At 56.7% G+C, this 17,313-nt stretch overlaps 1 protein-coding gene across 8 annotated transcripts in view; it reads left to right on the top strand.

Moving 5' to 3' along the window:
- Window positions 1-17,009, top strand: part of KLHL25 (kelch like family member 25) — a 36,298-nt gene extending 19,289 nt beyond the window's left edge. The window contains exons 2-5 of one of the 8 annotated variants that reach the window (XM_077937765.1): window positions 5,162-5,242; window positions 5,478-5,736; window positions 6,521-8,325; window positions 15,287-17,009. In XM_077937765.1, coding sequence (XP_077793891.1) covers window positions 6,532-8,301 — 1,770 coding nt within the window. In that variant the 5' untranslated portion in view covers window positions 5,162-5,242; window positions 5,478-5,736; window positions 6,521-6,531 and the 3' untranslated portion in view covers window positions 8,302-8,325; window positions 15,287-17,009. 8 annotated transcript variants of the gene reach the window in all.
- The last annotated feature ends 304 nt before the right edge of the window (window positions 17,010-17,313 follow it).

Below are 17,313 nucleotides of genomic sequence, written 5' to 3'. Positions count from 1 at the left end.
GACCTCATGATCCTCCCGCCTCAGCCTCCCAAAGTGCTGGAATTACAGGCATGAGTCACCACGCCCGGTCTCAGATCTTTTCACAATAAAAAGATGAAATAAAATCAAACTAAATAAATATGCACACTGAAAAATATAAATAATTTGGATCAGTTACATTTTAAATAACAAGATACATACAATATTGAATAAATATGCATAAAGGGTTTTTTTTGCTATTTATTTATTTATTTATTTATTGAGACAGAGTCTCTCTTTCACCCAGGCTGGAGTACAGTGGCATGATCTTGGCTCACTGCAACGTCTGCCTCCCGGGTTCAAGCAATTCTGCCTCAGCCTCCCAAGTAACTGGGACTACAGACGCATGCCACCTCGTCCACCTAATTTTTATACTTTTAGTAGAAACAGGGTTTCACCATGTTGGCCAGGCTGGTCTGGAACTCCTGACCTCAGGTAATAGGCCCGCCTCAGCCTCCCAAAGTGCTGGGATTACAGGCGTGAGCCACCATGCCCAGCCACTTTTTTTTTTTTTTTTTTTAAACGGGCCATTGAAAGGCAGCAACCTGGCTGGGTGCCCTCATGCATGGTTGCTGCCCCCACAGCCTCCGAAACCCAGGCAGGGGACATCAGGCCGGGTGGCTGGTGCATCCTACCTAGCTGGCACTGCCAACCCTCAGGAGGGGACAGGAGAGCGAGGAGTTCATCTTTCCATCTCCTTTCCTCCCACTGCTTACTGAACGAGTCCGCCTTCCTGAGGAATTAAGAGCTCAGAGTCTGTAGTCAGGCCCAAGTTCCGAGAATGTGGCCTTGAGTCTGTTTCCTTATCAATAAAATGGGAATGATGGAAGTCGTGGCAATGGGACATGTTGAGGTCCTTGCAGCTCTGTGTTTTCATGAAGTCATTGTTGGTGGAATCCTGACTCCGATGCACCCAGTGCATACTTGGTGCCAGGAAGGGCCGTGTCTTGGGTTGCTGTCAGCGTCGGCTCCTGCAGGGTGGCCGTGAACCACTGTGCAGGTTGTTCACTACATAAGGGTACCCAGCCTCATGCAGGCTGAATTTCAGCTGCATTTTCCTCTCTAAGTCTTGTGCTTGGGCCCAGAGCCACATCTGTCAAAAAGCCCAAAAACCAGGTTTGGCTTTTCTGAGTTTACAAAGGTGCTTTCCTGCTAACCCAGAGACTGGTACACTGCAGGTACACAGGCAAACCGAAAATAATTACACTGGCCGGGCGTGGTGGCTCATGCCTGTAATCCCAGCACTTTGGGAGGCTAAGGCAGGTGGATCACCTGAGGTCAGGAGTTTGAGACCAGCCTGGCCAACATGGCGAAACCCCGTCTCTAGTAAAAATACAAAAATTAGCTGGGCATGTTGGTGGGCGCCTGTAATCCCAGCTACTCGGGAGGCTGAGGCAGGATAATTACTTGAACCCGGGAGGCGGAGGTTGCAGTGAGCCAAGATCCCGCCATTGCACTCCAGCCTGGGCGACAGAGCTAGACTCCATCTCAAAAAAAAAAAAAAAAAAAAAGGAATCGCACTGTGGGAGTGGGGAGGGGTTTTCAGTTTGTACAGGGGGCCATACGGATTGGCCGTGGCCCTGAGCTCCGGAGATGATTTGAGCTGTTCATGGCTGGGGACTATGCAGGCTGAGCCCTGTGCCTCTCTTGTTTCCCCATCGTCTAGTGAAGAATGATGGAGCTGACACCCTCATTTTGAGCCTTGCTAACTCTTGGTTAGTGGAGGCAGGTGGGAAGGGGTTAGTGCTGCAGCCACACTAAGTCAGGCCTTCCTGAGAGTGGCACGGAAAAAGCAGTTTGATGGCATCCTGGTTCCTGTGTCTCTCAGGATAGGCCTTTCGCTTTCAGTCACTGGAATCTTCTGTGAATGTGGCAAGTTTTCTTCAGAAAGTCTCACCCCTTGGCTACTTTGTTTCCTCGTGCATTTAACTTTCCAAAGATGTTCCGGAGAAGGGAGCTGGGCACATTGTTACCGGGTACATTTTAGCCGAGTCTGTAGGTAAGGATTGCCTGGGGAGCAGCGCTGTCCAAGGTGGATCCACACCTCGTAGCAGGGTGAAGGGTTGCTGGTTTGTGGCATTGCAGCATTGTGCAGTTACACTATATGCTTTACATCCATCAAAGCTCAGGACCGTGCTTAGGTCATCGGAACAATTCTGTGATCTGTGCAGAGTGCAGTGTGAACTGTCTGATTGATTATGGCCCCAAAGACGTGGGCCGTGGGCACAGGGAGGCTTCCTGGGGCCTGCTTTTGGGCCCTCTCACATGCTCCCCACCCCCTGCCACGGGGAGCCTCTGGCTTAGGCTGCTTTTGCATCGCCAAGCCCTGCTGTGAGGCTGGGTACGCCACTGATACTGAACACATACATCTTGAGCAACTGAAAATAATCACACACAACCATTCCTCCTGGGTGCTGGATGGAAGGGGTGGAGGGACACACACAGCTGAGACCCCCTACTGAGACAGGCAGCCCCTGATCACCAATTCAGGGCACTGATGACCCTGTGAGTCCTTATGTGACAGGCCTCAGCAAAAGGGGGCAGACTGGGGGACCACAGGGCTCCACTCGGCCCTCTGCGCAGGCTTCCGTCTTGGGTAGGTGGCAACACAGCCGTCACTCCTTCCCACTCCCAACCCTGGTCCAGTCCAGTCCACAGTCCTGGGGAAAGGGCCTGCTTCATTCCCCAAAGTTCCAGGGAACGTCTTCGTAGAGAATCCCACTGGTCTGTCCTGGGTGTAGGCCCCATCGCAGTGTTTGGGAGGTGACACTAGCCGACAGGCCTGGTTCGCATGCACACCCCACCTGATCCCCGGGGCCCAGTGCCCATCCTGGGATCCCACCCGCCGGGCTGCCTGGAGGCAGGTGGTTCCCAGAGAGCAGTCAGGGTGTGAGTGCGAGGAGGAGGCGGCGGCATTGTGCTGGCACGAGTGAAATGCCACGTGTCTACCACATGTCAGGTGTCGCAGCCACCTGGGCAGCATTCGCCACCGTCTCGGCCTTCCTCTCCTGAGTCTTGCAAGTGGCTGGGCTGGCAGTCATGGTGGAGGTGATGTGAATGAGTTTCGTGTGCTGTGCCTCAGGGCTTCATCATGGACATAGGAAGAGATGGACAGGTCCATGCCATCAAATCAAGTGACTTCTGTGCTGGGATCTGTCCTGGGTGTTGAGGTCACATCAGTGAACACCACACATGGTCCCTGCCTTTCTGGGCCTCCTGTGCAGTTGGGGAGACAGTACACAAATAACATGCCCAGAACCTGTGTGGGCCTCAGCATCCTTGCCTGTAAAGTGAGGCTCCAGTGCCTCACTTGGGATCAGGCTGAGTCGGTGAGTGAGTGGCTGCCATCAGTGGAAGATTGGCTCAGGGGCAAGCCCTGCCCAGAAGGAGATGGGACAAACCGGGGAAACAACTGGCAGGTGCTTCTGTCCTTGGCACAGAGGTGTCCCAGGCTGGCAGCTCTCTAAGGGGGTGGGAACCTGCCTGGGTATGTACATGAGTTGCCAGTGTCTGCGTCAGCAGGCAGGCATTCTTGGCACTGACTTTGGCAGGATATCTGTCAGCTCTGGGACCCTGGGCTGCCGCTCAGTGTTGGCTTGGAGAGGTCGCTGCTCTGTCTCCTTCTCTGGACCTTTGTGGCTGCTCTGTTTCAATTTGCCCTGCTTTTTGGCCCTCTCGGTCTTTTGAGTCTTACTTTGTCCTGCCCATAACCCCCTCCAAAGGGAGTCTCTGCCTGGGTGCCCTCACAGGCAGCCCAGTTAACACAGTGGCCCAGAGTGGAGTTAGTTCTAGGTGTGTTGGTTCCAGGGCCGTAGTTACTAAGGTAAGAAGCTGGGATTCGAGCTGGGGCTGTCTGTAAGAAGAATCCCAGAGGGGCTTGGCCCCACACTTGGAGTGTCCAAGCCCAGGCATTCACGGTGCCATTCAGCCCAAGCTCAGAACCAGCCTCCCTCCCGGCAGGGCCAGGTGCAGGTGTGATGAGGTGCCTAGGGACCTAGAGCAGGGAGGCCCTGGGAAGCACAGGTGTGTTGATAATGGAACTGAGGCCGAACCTCAGCATCAGGGTCCTTGAACGTGACCTCAGTGGAGAGGGCTTGGGCTTAGGAGTCCCAGGGCTTGAACTAGAGTTCTTCCTGGTCCTTGGCTCTCGATGTTTCCCCCAGCACAGTCTGCAGACCAGAGGCAACAAATGCCTCTTAAAATGTCTTGACACTGTGGGGTGGGGCAGGAGGGGACAGAGCCACATTTGGGAAATTGTTTGATCACCAAGGGGGTGATCTGGAGTTTGGAAACTGGAGTGAGGGTTTAGCAATCACAGCAGGATTTGGGGAAATATCGAAGAGTCTGGAATTCAGATTGGGCAATTCCGATCAGTCACGAACTAAGCTGTTGGCAAAGCTTCCCTTAGACCAGGTCAGCGCAGCCTCTCAGGCTCTGTGCCACTGCATCTGAGGGCCCAGCTTTGAGGATGCGTTCAGGAAATAGTTGCCAACAAGTGAGTTGTGGAGGTCTGCATAGGATAGAGATCCCACTTTACAAGAAAATAATAGTGAGGTGCAGGATGGAGGTGGAGTCAGGATACAGCCTGGACCTGCATCCAGTGCTCTCGCCTCAACCCCCAGAAGGGCTAACCTCATAGCATCGGAGCCCTGTGGCCTGTGGGCTGCAGGTTTGGACAGCAGTGCCTTAGGCAGGTCCTCAGTCTGCAGTCTGCCTGGAGCTTGGGGGCCCAAGCAGCAAGGCCAGTACGGCTGCTGTGCCCTCTCTGCCTAAGCCCAAAAGCAGGGACCTTGCCTAGCTCTAATCTTGTCAGTTTGTGGCTTCTCTGCCTCTTTGCCAGAGGAGGAGTGAGCAAGAGAGAGCCATGTAGTCGGACACTCATTTGCAATTTCATTGAAGCATGAAGTCGTTTCCTACCTTTACCAGGTAAGTAGAAAATTGACTTGGAGTGGGAGGCGGCAGGGGAGTTACATACTTTTGAAAATGAAAAATGAAAAACTTTGTTGTTTAGGGTTTTTTGTTTTTCTTGGCCCCATTACCAGCAGGAAGACGGCAGCACAGGCTTTTTTAGGGGGTCAAAATGCTGGAATGCAGTTTGCGTTTTGGCCATGTTTTCTTTTCTTTTCTTTTTCTTTTTTTCCAGGCTTAATTCACTTTATTTTTCTTGTGTAAAAACCCTGTTGTCTCCACAGCTGGAGCCTGGGTCCGCAGCACGGAGACTCTGGTGAGGGTCTTGACAAGGTGGTCAGAGAATTCCTGATCGGGAGACTTGTTGAATACAGTCTCCTTCCACAGGTCAGGGGGCAGGTAGCTGTGGTCTTAGAGATGGCATCAAAGGTGTTGGCCATAATTTCTGTAGGCATGAGTTTTGTCTGACCCTTGAGTTCTCAGTACTGAACTGGGGCCTTGGGTCATGCTGTTCACTGGACGTTAATGACAGTGCTTTGGAATTCCCCGAGATTGAGCAGGCAGCGAACCTGTTTGTTGGCACAGACCATTGCTCCATCACTCTGAGCACCCGGTCCCCAGGCCTGGGGGAGAAGGGCAGACAAGGGAGGCAGGGGAGGCGTCGCATTGACTCAGGGTCCTGGAGTCAATCGGGGACCCGGGAAGCTCTGGCTGCATGTTTCTCTGCTTTGGCTGAGGCAAATCTGGATCACTTCAGTTAGTGTTCAGCATGTCCTGCTGTCATCTTGGGCCTCTGCCTTGGTCTTGAGGGTGAGTCACTTGTGGCCCCACCTCCAGGCCATCACTTGCCCCAGCTAAGTGAAGAGCCCTGTGGGGACACCTGGATTCAGAGAACACGTCTCCACTGAGCACTTGGGCCTTGATGGCAGCTCTTGTTCCAAGGCTAGGGGGATGTCTAGCCAGTACCAGCCCAGGGCAGAGCCTGCTGGGAGCAGGGAAGCGGGTACATGAGGCTCTACTTGGGTGTCCACAGCAAACCCTGCAGGGATCAGTCACCTTGAACAGAGATCAGGCTCCAGAGCCGGACAGCCCGTATGAGAATCCTGGCTGTGGCGGTTTGGGTAGTTTCTTTGCCTCTCTGAGCTGTGGCTTCCCTAGCTTTAAAATGGGACTCACAGGAGAAGCTTCTGCAGAGGACTGTCATGAGGGTGGAATGTGGTCAAAGGCACCAGTTACTTAGCACTGCCCGGACACCTGCCTGAGTCAGGAACACCGTTTGCGTGTTCTCTCAACCATGGGAGGCAGCCTCAACTCTAGCTCACCTAGGGGGTGGCTCATCTGCAGGCCAAAGATGTTTGTCCCAGAGCTGGCCCATACCCTGAGAACAAAACCAGTTTCTGCAGGGCAGGGTCAGACCCAGCCACTCTTGCCTATGTTGTCCTTGGCAACGTGGTTGCGGGAGAGGGACTTGGTTTAGCAGAGGTGAGCAGGGAGTGGGTGGGAGGGGGCAAGGGGGCTCATGCTGAAGAGAGAGTCCTGAGAGGGCAGATGGACAGGAGGGGCTCCGCTGACCTGTGGGCTTGTTCCCCCACAGGCTGGTGCACCATGTCGGTCAGCGTCCATGAGACCCGCAAGTCGCGGAGCAGCACGGGGTCCATGAACGTCACCCTCTTCCACAAGGCCTCCCACCCGGACTGCGTGCTGGCCCACCTCAACACGCTTCGCAAGCACTGCATGTTCACTGACGTCACGCTCTGGGCGGGCGATCGTGCCTTCCCCTGTCACCGTGCCGTGCTGGCCGCCTCTAGCCGCTACTTTGAGGCCATGTTCAGCCACGGCCTGCGGGAGAGCCGGGACGACACTGTCAACTTCCAGGACAACCTGCACCCGGAGGTGCTGGAGCTGCTGCTGGACTTTGCCTACTCCTCACGCATCGCCATTAACGAGGAGAACGCTGAGTCGCTGCTGGAGGCGGGCGACATGCTGCAGTTCCACGACGTGCGGGACGCCGCCGCCGAGTTCCTGGAGAAGAACCTTTTCCCCTCCAACTGCCTGGGCATGATGCTGCTCTCGGACGCCCACCAGTGCCGCCGGCTGTACGAGTTCTCCTGGCGCATGTGCCTGGTGCACTTTGAGACGGTGCGGCAGAGCGAGGACTTCAACAGCCTGTCCAAGGACACGCTGCTGGACCTCATCTCGAGTGATGAGCTGGAGACCGAGGACGAGCGGGTGGTCTTCGAGGCCATCCTCCAGTGGGTGAAGCACGACCTGGAGCCGCGGAAGGCCCACCTGCCCGAGCTCCTCCGCAGCGTGCGCCTGGCCTTGCTGCCGTCTGACTGCCTGCAGGAGGCCGTCTCCAGCGAGGCACTTCTCATGGCGGACGAGCGCACCAAGCTTATCATAGACGAGGCCCTGCGCTGCAAGACCAGGATCCTGCAGAATGACGGCGTGGTCACCAGCCCCTGTGCCCGGCCACGCAAAGCAGGCCACACGCTGCTCATCCTGGGGGGTCAGACCTTCATGTGTGACAAGATCTACCAGGTGGACCACAAGGCCAAGGAGATCATCCCCAAGGCCGACCTGCCCAGCCCCCGGAAGGAGTTCAGCGCCTCAGCGATCGGCTGCAAGGTCTATGTGACAGGGGGCAGGGGCTCCGAGAACGGGGTCTCCAAGGACGTCTGGGTGTATGACACCGTACATGAGGAATGGTCCAAGGCGGCGCCCATGCTGATTGCCCGCTTTGGCCATGGCTCAGCGGAGCTGGAGAACTGCCTCTATGTGGTGGGGGGACACACTTCTCTGGCAGGCGTCTTCCCAGCCTCCCCTTCTGTCTCCCTGAAACAAGTGGAGAAATACGACCCTGGGGCCAACAAGTGGATGATGGTGGCCCCCTTGAGGGATGGCGTCAGCAATGCCGCAGTAGTGAGTGCCAAGCTGAAGCTCTTTGTGTTTGGAGGAACCAGCATCCACCGGGACATGGTGTCCAAGGTCCAGTGCTATGACCCCGCGGAGAACAGGTGGACGATCAAAGCTGAGTGCCCCCAGCCGTGGCGGTACACAGCCGCTGCCGTCCTGGGCAGCCAGATCTTCATCATGGGAGGTGACACGGAATTCACGGCCGCCTCGGCCTACCGCTTTGACTGTGAGACCAACCAGTGGACACGGATTGGGGACATGACCGCCAAGCGCATGTCCTGCCATGCCCTGGCGTCCGGCAACAAGCTGTATGTGGTTGGGGGCTACTTTGGGACCCAGAGGTGTAAGACTCTGGACTGCTATGACCCCACTTCAGATACATGGAACTGCATCACCACAGTGCCCTACTCACTTATCCCCACGGCCTTTGTCAGCACCTGGAAGCACCTGCCCGCGTGAGGAGCACCTGCCGAGCCCAGCCAGGTGAGCCCCTGGCAGCCCACGGCTACTCTGGATCTGGAAAGGTCATGGGGGAATGCAGTCCCACCTCTTCTCAGTCTGGGTGAAGGTCACCGTGTCTTCCAGGGAGGTCTGGGTGGGCAGCAGGTGGCTGGTGTGCTCTGGAGTCAACTCCTGGCTCTGCCTTCTATTTGCAGTTAACCTGGAGCAAATTATTCAACCAGTCTGCAGAATAGGGACAGTAACCGTAGTTAGACCAACATGGTAGTTCCCAAACATGGCTACACTTCAGAATCACCCAGGGACATTTTGACGTGCCGTGTGGAGCATAGGTCAACCTGCAGAGTCGGAGGGTGCAGTCTCCACACAAGCCTGCTCTTACTTTTGACACCAGGTGCAACAAAGAGGGCCTCCCAAACCACGCTTGGTCAATTTTGCCAGAAGGACTTAGAGAAGTCGCCGAAGGCTGCTACGCTCACAGTTCCAGTTTATTACAGGGAAAGATACAGATTAAGATGAGCCAAGGGAAGAGACATGTACTAAGGCAGAGTTCAGGAGAATGGCCCCCTCCCCATGGAATCAGGACAGTGTTACTCTCCTGGCACTGATGAGTAATGATATGTATGAAGATTGCCAACCAGGCCTGGGCACAGTGGCTCATGCCTATAATCCCAGCACTTTAGGAAGGCTGAGGTGGGCAGATGACTTGAGCCTAGTGCAAGACCAGCCTGGGCAACGTTCAAAGTCAGTCCTGGCTGGGCGCGGTGGCTCATGCCTGTAATCCCAGCACTTTGGGAGGCCGAGGCAAGTGGATCACAAGGTCTGGAGATCGAGACCATCCTGGCTAACACAGTGAAACCCCGCCTCTACTAAAAATACAAAAAATGAGCCAGGCATGGTGGTGCACACCTTTAATCCCAGCTACTCAGGAGGCTGAGGTAGGAGGATCACTTGAACTTGGGAGGTGGAGCTGCAGTGAGCCAAGATCATGCCACTGCACTCCAGCCTGGGCAGCAGAGTGAGACTCCGCCTCAAAAAAAAAAAAAAGATTGCCAACCGGGCATGACATCCATGTCTAAATGGTGGAGTCCCCCCAAGAACTGTAAACACCAAAGCCTGCAGAACAGACAGCCTTGGTTTGAGTGCTGTTTCTTTTGGGGGCAGCTGTATGCTCACCAGCGTGCAAGGGATGGGGAGAAGTCCTTCCTCAAAACCAGCAGGCGTCTAGCTTAAGCGAGGTCATCCTCGGGGGCCTTGGAGCAGGGCTTCCTGCAGAGCAAGTGTCCGTGGGTTGCTGCCACACTGTCACTGTGTGGAATCGCTATGAAAACAGATGACACACAAGGCACTCTGGGAGGTGATGGTGGGACAGAGACACTGGGAACAACTCGAGCCAGGCCCTGCAGACCCTGCGGTGAGGGGAAGGAACGGGCGGGAGGAACGTCTCATCTGGTGCTGGTTTAATCTCTTGAGAAGCTGAGCTGGGGGCAGGGTCTTCCCGCAGCAAATAGGGGCAGGATCAGCGTGAGGTCCTGCCATGAGAGAGGGTATCCCGGCCAGCCTGGTAGGGTACTTGGGGTAGATGCCAGAGAAGGGTTTTGTGCCCAACATGCTCTCTGTGGTTAGGGCCTGGGAAAGGCCAGGGTGTGTGCCACTAACCCTTGGCCATTCTCCCGGCTCATGCTTTCCTGGGCCCCTCACCCCTGGGATAGGGGCAGGAGATCCCTGGGTGCGCTCTACCTCCAGCACAAGAAGAGACTGTGGAAGATGAGCTTTCCTGCCGGAGGGAGCCGAGCCACTTCCCACGATCCTGCAGCACTGGGTGGTGGCACTGATCCCTGTGTGTGGGCTCAGCTTGAGGTCATAGGAACCCTGTCAGGAGCTGGCCCAAGCTGAAACATTAATTTCCTCAGTGAGCCAGCGGCTGCTGATACAAATGCTGAAAGCTGTACCCAGCGAAGGCGGCCACTCTTAGCTGGGATTGCTTCTCAATGGAAGCTGCTGGCTCAGCCGCTAACTCAGACCCAGCCAAGCCTTCGAGTCCATAAGGGGACACGGTGGCAGGCAAGGAGAGCCCAAGAACAAGCATCAAGCTGGTGAACACAGGGTGTTTGGGCTCACAGAGGCCAGCCTGAATAGGAACACCGCTTTTCTTTTTTTTCTTTTTTTTTTTGAGACAGTCTCGCTCTGTCACCCAGGCTGGAGTGCAATGGTGCGATCTCGGCTCACTGCAACCTCTGCCTCTCAGGTTCAAGCAATTCTCGTTCCTCAGCCTCTTGAGTAGCTGGGATTACAGGCGCGTGCCACCACATCCGGCTTGCTTTTCTCTTTTACAGCTTTTCTGTTTTCTTTTTTTTGAGACGGAATCTTGCTCTTCTCCCCCAGGCTGGAGTGCAATGGCACGATCTCGGCTCCCTGCAACCTCCGCCTCCTGGGTTCAAACGATTCTCTTGCTTCAGCCTCCTGAGTAGCTGGGATTACAGGCACCCGCCACCACGCCCAGCTAATTTTTGTATTTGTAGTAGAGACGGGGTTTCACCATGTTGGCCAGGCTGGTCTCGAGCTCCTGACCTCAGGTGATCTGCCCGCCTCAGCCTCCCAAAGTGCTGGGAGTACAGGTGTGAGCCACTGCACCCGGCATTCTGTTTTTTTTGTTGTTTTTTTAAATCTGCTCTCTTTGGAGAAAAATCAGACCTGCCAAATTTCTTGATTCCCTGAGGAGATTCCAAGAGGATACTGGCATTTCCTAATTCCCTGTTGCTGTCCTCTAGGTCATTTAGGAACCTGGGGAATGTTGCCTGTGGGAAATGGAGGTGCCTCCCACCCCAGGCCAGCCGGGATGGGCAGGATGAAGGGGCCCATGCTGCTGGCCTCAGGCAGCTAAGACCATCTCTCGTCTGGAGGCTCAGACTGCCCCCTGCCTACCCTCCAGGTTGGAGGCTCCCTCTCCCCGGGCCCTGCCTTGTCGGCTGGACCTGGTGAACTCTCCCAGGGATTACTCTGATCCCAGGGGCCCCGGAAGGGGAGCATGCCTGGTGTCTTGGTTGTGACCTTCCGGCTGCTTCACCCTGGACTGGCTCAGCTTCCCCATCTGGACAACGAGTGGAAATCGTATTACTCATAGCACTTGAATAGAGATCAAATGATTGCCAGTTTCAGAAGCAGCTTTAAAAGGGGTAGCGATGGAGGACAGGGAGATGCTGATGATGATGGTTTTGGGGTGCTGTGGGCTGCAAGGGCCTCTAGATGTCCCTGCTTAGCCCCTCCCTCTGAAAGGCCTGTCCACCCATGACTGCTGTTCCTCGGCGGGCACTTGCCCTGTGCCCACTGGAGTTGTCCTCAGTCTGTAATGGACTTGCTGTCATCAGCTCCATTTAGGGATGAGGAAGCAGACACACAGGACTGAGCCAGTCCCAGACCTGATGGGGGAGCTACTTCCAGACCCTGTCATCCCAGAGCCATGTCCCCAAGGCATTCTGGGCTGTGTGCTTCCTCGGCTGCCGCGCTGAGTCCAGGTTGCTCTTAAGTTTCTGCCATTGCCCTGCGTTCCAGCTGCTGCTTTCTCATGGGCTTGACAGCGACCCAGAGACGCTCCGGCAGCCCGTCCTCGCCTGAGGCCGCCCCAGTCCCGTGGCTTCTGTCCCCTCACTATGACCCTGGGTTGTTCCCATGCTCTGCAAAGCTCCTCCTGTCCAGCTTCTGCCTGGACAGCTCAGAGTCCGAGTTCTCTTCAAAGGCAGAGAGTGAGCTGGGCTCTCCATAGAAGGGCCTGCAGCACAGAAGCCGACGCCCGGGCATGCCTGGCCTTTCCCAGGTCCCCAGGAAGTGGAACCACAGTGGCTGCAGGCCACTCTTGCTGCTCAGGCAGCCATTGCAGAGCTGTCAGGGCTGAGCCGGAGGAGAGCCCCCAACTCAGGCAGCTGCAGACGGGGCCTGTGATGTGGCTCTGAGTGGGAGGGGCCGAGCCCTGGAACCAGACAAGGCTCACGGGGAGCTGAGTGGAGCGCCCTCGACAAGGACGGGGCCAGGGAGGGTGGAAACAAAGCACGCCTGCCGCCTCCCCCACGTGGTGGGCCCTCCTGGTGACCGTGGCGCTGCTCACTGGGCCTCACTGCCTGCAGCCCCAACCAGCGCATCGGCCACCTAGAGTGTCCTCTGGCAGTGCCTGGGCCCGAGATGGCTTCTGTGGCCACCCCACTCCCCACGTTCCCCTCCCTGACTCTGCTCTCCCAGGCAGCAGTGGGGATCAGGGTCCTGGTGAGAAGTCCAGCTCTCGCTCGTCCCCACAAGCATGGCTGAGTCTCCTGCCTCCATGCTGGGCCCAACTGCCCCTGTCCTTGGAGGCCCCTTTCCATCCATCCTGCAAGACTCTGAGATAAGCTTCAGAAGCCACCAGGAGGTCCCCTGCACACTGTGGCCTCTGCACCCCAGATGATGGCCCCTGTTTGTCCACAAGCATTTGTTTTCCCTGTCCTGGCCGCTTGTTGGAACTCGTCGTAGGTGTGAGCATCTGCATCGAGTCCCCTGTCATTCCCACAGCTGTTTGTCATAGGTCCTGCTGTTATAGGGCACCCGCTGGGACTCTGAGAGGGGAGACAGTTGGCATCATATGAACAGCGAGTCAGGGCTGGAGCAGGACTTGAGCCCTGAATGTGCCGGGAAGCTGGCCACGGGCATCTTCACATCTGCGCCCCTGGCACAGAGCACAGGCTTGGCCAGCAGCTGCCCAGAAGCGGCGGGGAATTGCTGAGCTGGAACCTGAGTGACCTCCAGGGCAGCCCTTGCTCCAGTGTTACGGTTGGATCCACAGCCTCGGGGACAGTAGCCAGCGGCCACAGGAGGCCCCGTTACCCACTAAGGGTGGTCTTGCTGTGAACATTCTCTCCTTTTCCTTCTCTCCCACTGGGTACCCCCTACTCCAGGCCCTTTAAGGCGCAGCCCCCCGACCCTTCTCTCCCACCTGCCTCCAGCATGGGGGGCTGCCGAATGCAAGGCAGGCGTCCAGCTGCCGACAGCATGTCTTCTCTTCACAGGTGTTTTTGGGGCCTGGCCACTGGGGTGCAGGGCAGGGCTCATTAATCCACTGTGGGCTCTGTCACTGCTGCAGGAGGGACAGTGCGGCACATTCCCTCCTGTCTTAGAAGAAGTTGCTACAGATGGGAAATCCCAGAGCACAGGCCTGAGGGTTTCTGCCAGCCTCGAGGGTTGGGCCTGGCTAAGCGAGTGCCCAGGATGGAGTCCGTCCGTCCAGGCGTCAGCAGTCATTCGTTCCTGTGCCAGCCTGGGGGATAGCACCATCCCACCCTCGATGGGGCAGGCTGCGTCCAGCGGGGCAGGCCCTACACCAACAACCCACAGGGTACACGTCGGCCCTGCACACAGGAAGTGCAGGGCGGCCGCTGACCCCTGTCCCCTCTGCAGGCTGGAGGGTTAGCCCGTTTCACAGATGAGGAGGCCAGGCCCAGGGAGCACCTGCCAAAAATTAAAGGGCCCAGCCTGAGAGGGAACACAGGAGCCTGGCCCCGAGGCTCCCCAACCCCTGTGCTTCTGGCTGTCATCTGTATTCCTCTCAGCAACTCAGGGTGCCCTGGGGGACACCCCCAGGTAGGTGGGGTGGCTGTTCAGGTAACAGGCCTTGCCCTGTAGGGACCACATGTCAGCATGTGGCGTGCTGGGACAGGGCCAAGACCGGGCAGCCAGGCCCCAAAGGTTCGGGTTTGCTGTGTTAGAGCACCTCAGGATGGTTAGGGCCCCTGTGACCCCAGCTTCACACTTGTGAGGAGCTTGAAGGGATTTAGGGGCCTTCTCAGTCACCCAACCCAGCCTCTGTATCTGGAAACAACTTGACCACCTGGGGAGGGCAGCATTCCTGCAGAGTAGCCTTCAGAGAGCAGAGGGCCCAGCACTGTGAGGGATGCAGAGGTGTACCCCGCTTAAAGGGGACAGTCCCATGGAGCCTCAGTGCTGGCTTCAGTGTTTTAATTGAAATGTTACTAAGGTTACTTAGATACACACAAGCATGCAACTAGTAAAGCCCCTTATGTTCTTGTTCTTACACAACTGTAAAACGAACACGTACAGGTTAAATACAGCCAAAGCCAAAAACCCCGGACAGCGTCACCATTAATCACTGCTTTGCTGAGGCCCCTTGCCTCGTGGAGTGGATGAACACGCAGGGTTGCTGGAACGCTCTGCCTGCCCGCGCCCCCCTGTGTAAGAAGACACCTTTTCCCGTTTCAGGGCCTCGGATGGTATGTGAGAGGGAACTTCTGTGAGGGGAATTGGCTCACTTGGTGATGGAGGCTGAGAAGCCCCATGATAGGCTGCAAGCTGCAGAACCAGGAGAGCCGGGGGCAGTCCTCAGCCCAGCTACGAAGAACCAAGAGCCTGGGGTGGGGATGGGGTGGTGGGCAGCAAGTCTCAGAGGCCAGAGGACCTGGAGCTCTGATGCCCGATGGCAGAGAAAGAGCAACCTAGCTCCAGAAGAAAGAAACCTGAATTCCCGTTTCCTTAGCTTTTTTTTCTACCAGGGCCCCAGCCCATCCTGTGGTGCTCACCTGCACTAAGGGCAGATCTTCCCCACCCGGGCCATGGCTCTGACGCTGGTTGCCTCTGGAAGCACCCACACAGACTCTCCGGGGCAGCCCAGCCATTCGAATCAAGTGCCAGGCCGCCTGGGTTTCCCTTCTAGGAGAAGAGGGCCAGGCTCCATGCCTGCTGCAGCACTGAGAATACGTAATGCATCCCCGGGGTCTGGGTATCCCCGAATCCAATCAAGTTGACACCTGAGTCATCCGAGTGTGGCGGATGAAAGCAGGCCTGGGGTGCCTGAATCACCGGACTGCGCTGCTGGTGAATGGTGGATCCAGCGTTCTCATGCCCAAGCCTCATGGGCAGCTGCCTCATTGTCATTTTGTTTCAGATCAGGTCAGAACAAAACAATGTGGCCACTGATTGATTTTCTCTTTCTCTCCTCCTTCCACAGCCCGCGGCCCTCAGTGTCACAGCGTGGCCTTGGCTTATGTGCCACAGCAGGAGCTAAGCGGGTCCTGGACCAGCTCACCGAGAGGTGGAAGGGGCCCCGCCAGCTCTGGGGAGCAGCAGCCTTGGGCGGTTCGGAGCTTTAGGCACAAGAAGAGAAGCATCTCTTGCATCTGTGCCCCTGGGGGCCTCTTCAGCTTTGCAGTGGTTTATAGGAAGACATACCTCCCAGAGGGGCATGGACTGCCACCAGGACTGACCCCGGCGTCAGGAGGACACTTGCAGAGCCTTGAGATCACCTGTTTGGCAGGTCCTGGACTGGGGCCGGGCAGGCAGGGACAGGGAGGAGCCCCGGGTGGCTTTCGGGGCTGCAGCACTGCCACACATCCTTTTCCTCCCAGCCCACCCTGCTGGGGCACTACTGCCGTCTATAGATGGTGTCCCAGGCCTGGGAAACCAGGTTCCCAGGGGTTGAGACCAGAAGGTTGATGAGCAGGGAACCCAGGACAGATTTTATAAGGTGCAGAAACTACAGGGGGGCCTCAGTGACATCCACGAGGCAATAAGGCTAATTGCCTTATTTGCTAATAAGAGCAAAGGACACCCAGACCTCCAAGGTTTGTGGGCCCCTGCCACAAAGCTGTAAGTCCCAGCCCACCCACTGAGGGCCTTGCCCAGTGCTGTGGCCTGGTGGGGACACAGATGCTCTGGCCACTCAGTGGAGCTGGGCCTGCAGCAGACTCAGGACTCCGAGTGCCCTGGGGGTCACCCCTCACATCCCCTCCTCAGAGCCCACCCTGAGAGGCAGCAGTGACGCCCGTGGTACACACGTGCCAACAGCACTGGGGGCTTCTCCCCGGGAGACCACGCTGCCCTCCAAGACAAGGGGCAGCTGTGAGCTGGCGATAGCAGAGGGACCCCAGGGAGTCCCCTGCAGACCCCACCAGGGCCGCATCTGTCTCAGTTTGGGGGACAGTGATGGGGCCCTCACCATCCTCTTGAATCTTGGTCCCCATTTGCGCCCTGAGCTCCAAGATAAGAATGGCCGTGAGAGAACTGCTGAACATTTGTTCATTGCTGTCACCTCCTGAATCACTGGGGTCCCTCAGCAGAACCTCCCTGACACCTGGGCTGTGGAGAGGTTGGTGCATGTCAGTGACCATCCTAATGCCTCTCACTCACTCCTAACCCCCTGTTTGAGGGGGAGGGGTGTTGGTGCCTTGACGGGGCTGGGTAGGGTGTCCAAACTTGTGGCTTCCCAGGCACCTGCAGTGTGAACACTGCTTGACTGGCTCAGGGTTAGGGCTGCAGAGGGGGCTGTGCCACAAACCAGTTACTTAAGCAGCCCTGAGTGTCCCCATGCCTTGGTGCGGGTCCTGGAGGCCTCTTGGGGGTGGGACCTTTGGGCAGGGTTTGCCCACTGATGCGCCCCCCACCATGGGGCCCTGGCTACATGGGGCTCCTTGGACCCTATAGACCCCGCAGACCCCACCTGTGTCAGGCCGGTTGCCCGAAGACACTTGGCTGTGGTCCCCGGGGATGGCTTTGCTGGCACACTCAGGAGCCGGGCCGCGGGGGCTGCAGGGAGTGCACCTGGACCCGCGGCGTTGCTTCATTGAGATAAAGAACACTTATCACATAGCACAAAGGACGGGCCATGGTGCTTTCCCCAAAAGTTGTGTTGAGTTTTTATCAGTTTCCTAACTTAATAAAAAGAGTTGAGAAAATTCTTTGCCTGCCTTGTGTGCTGGTGTTAGTCTTGGAGACATTCCTGTTGGCTGACTTCAGTCTTGTCCCACCAGCCAAGGCTCAGGCCTGCCTGCTGGCGTCTGCCCTTCTCATGAGCTGGGAAGGGGGACCCACCCGGATGAGAGGTCTCCCCATTCCTGTCTCCTCCTGAAGTTACTTCAGAAGCCGTGAAGTTGATTCCGTGGAGAGCCCTGATCCTGTCTGCCCCTCCTCTGGAGGGCGATTCTCTCTTGGAAACTAGTAAATAGAAGCTGGGAATGTCATTCCATCCACTTGAAAAGG

Source organism: Macaca mulatta, chromosome 7, assembly GCF_049350105.2.
Source record: "Macaca mulatta isolate MMU2019108-1 chromosome 7, T2T-MMU8v2.0, whole genome shotgun sequence".
NCBI classification, from domain to species: Eukaryota; Metazoa; Chordata; class Mammalia; order Primates; family Cercopithecidae; genus Macaca; species Macaca mulatta.
The sequence above is the reverse complement of the archived record's forward strand: the minus strand, read 5'-3'. Positions and strand labels throughout refer to the sequence as shown.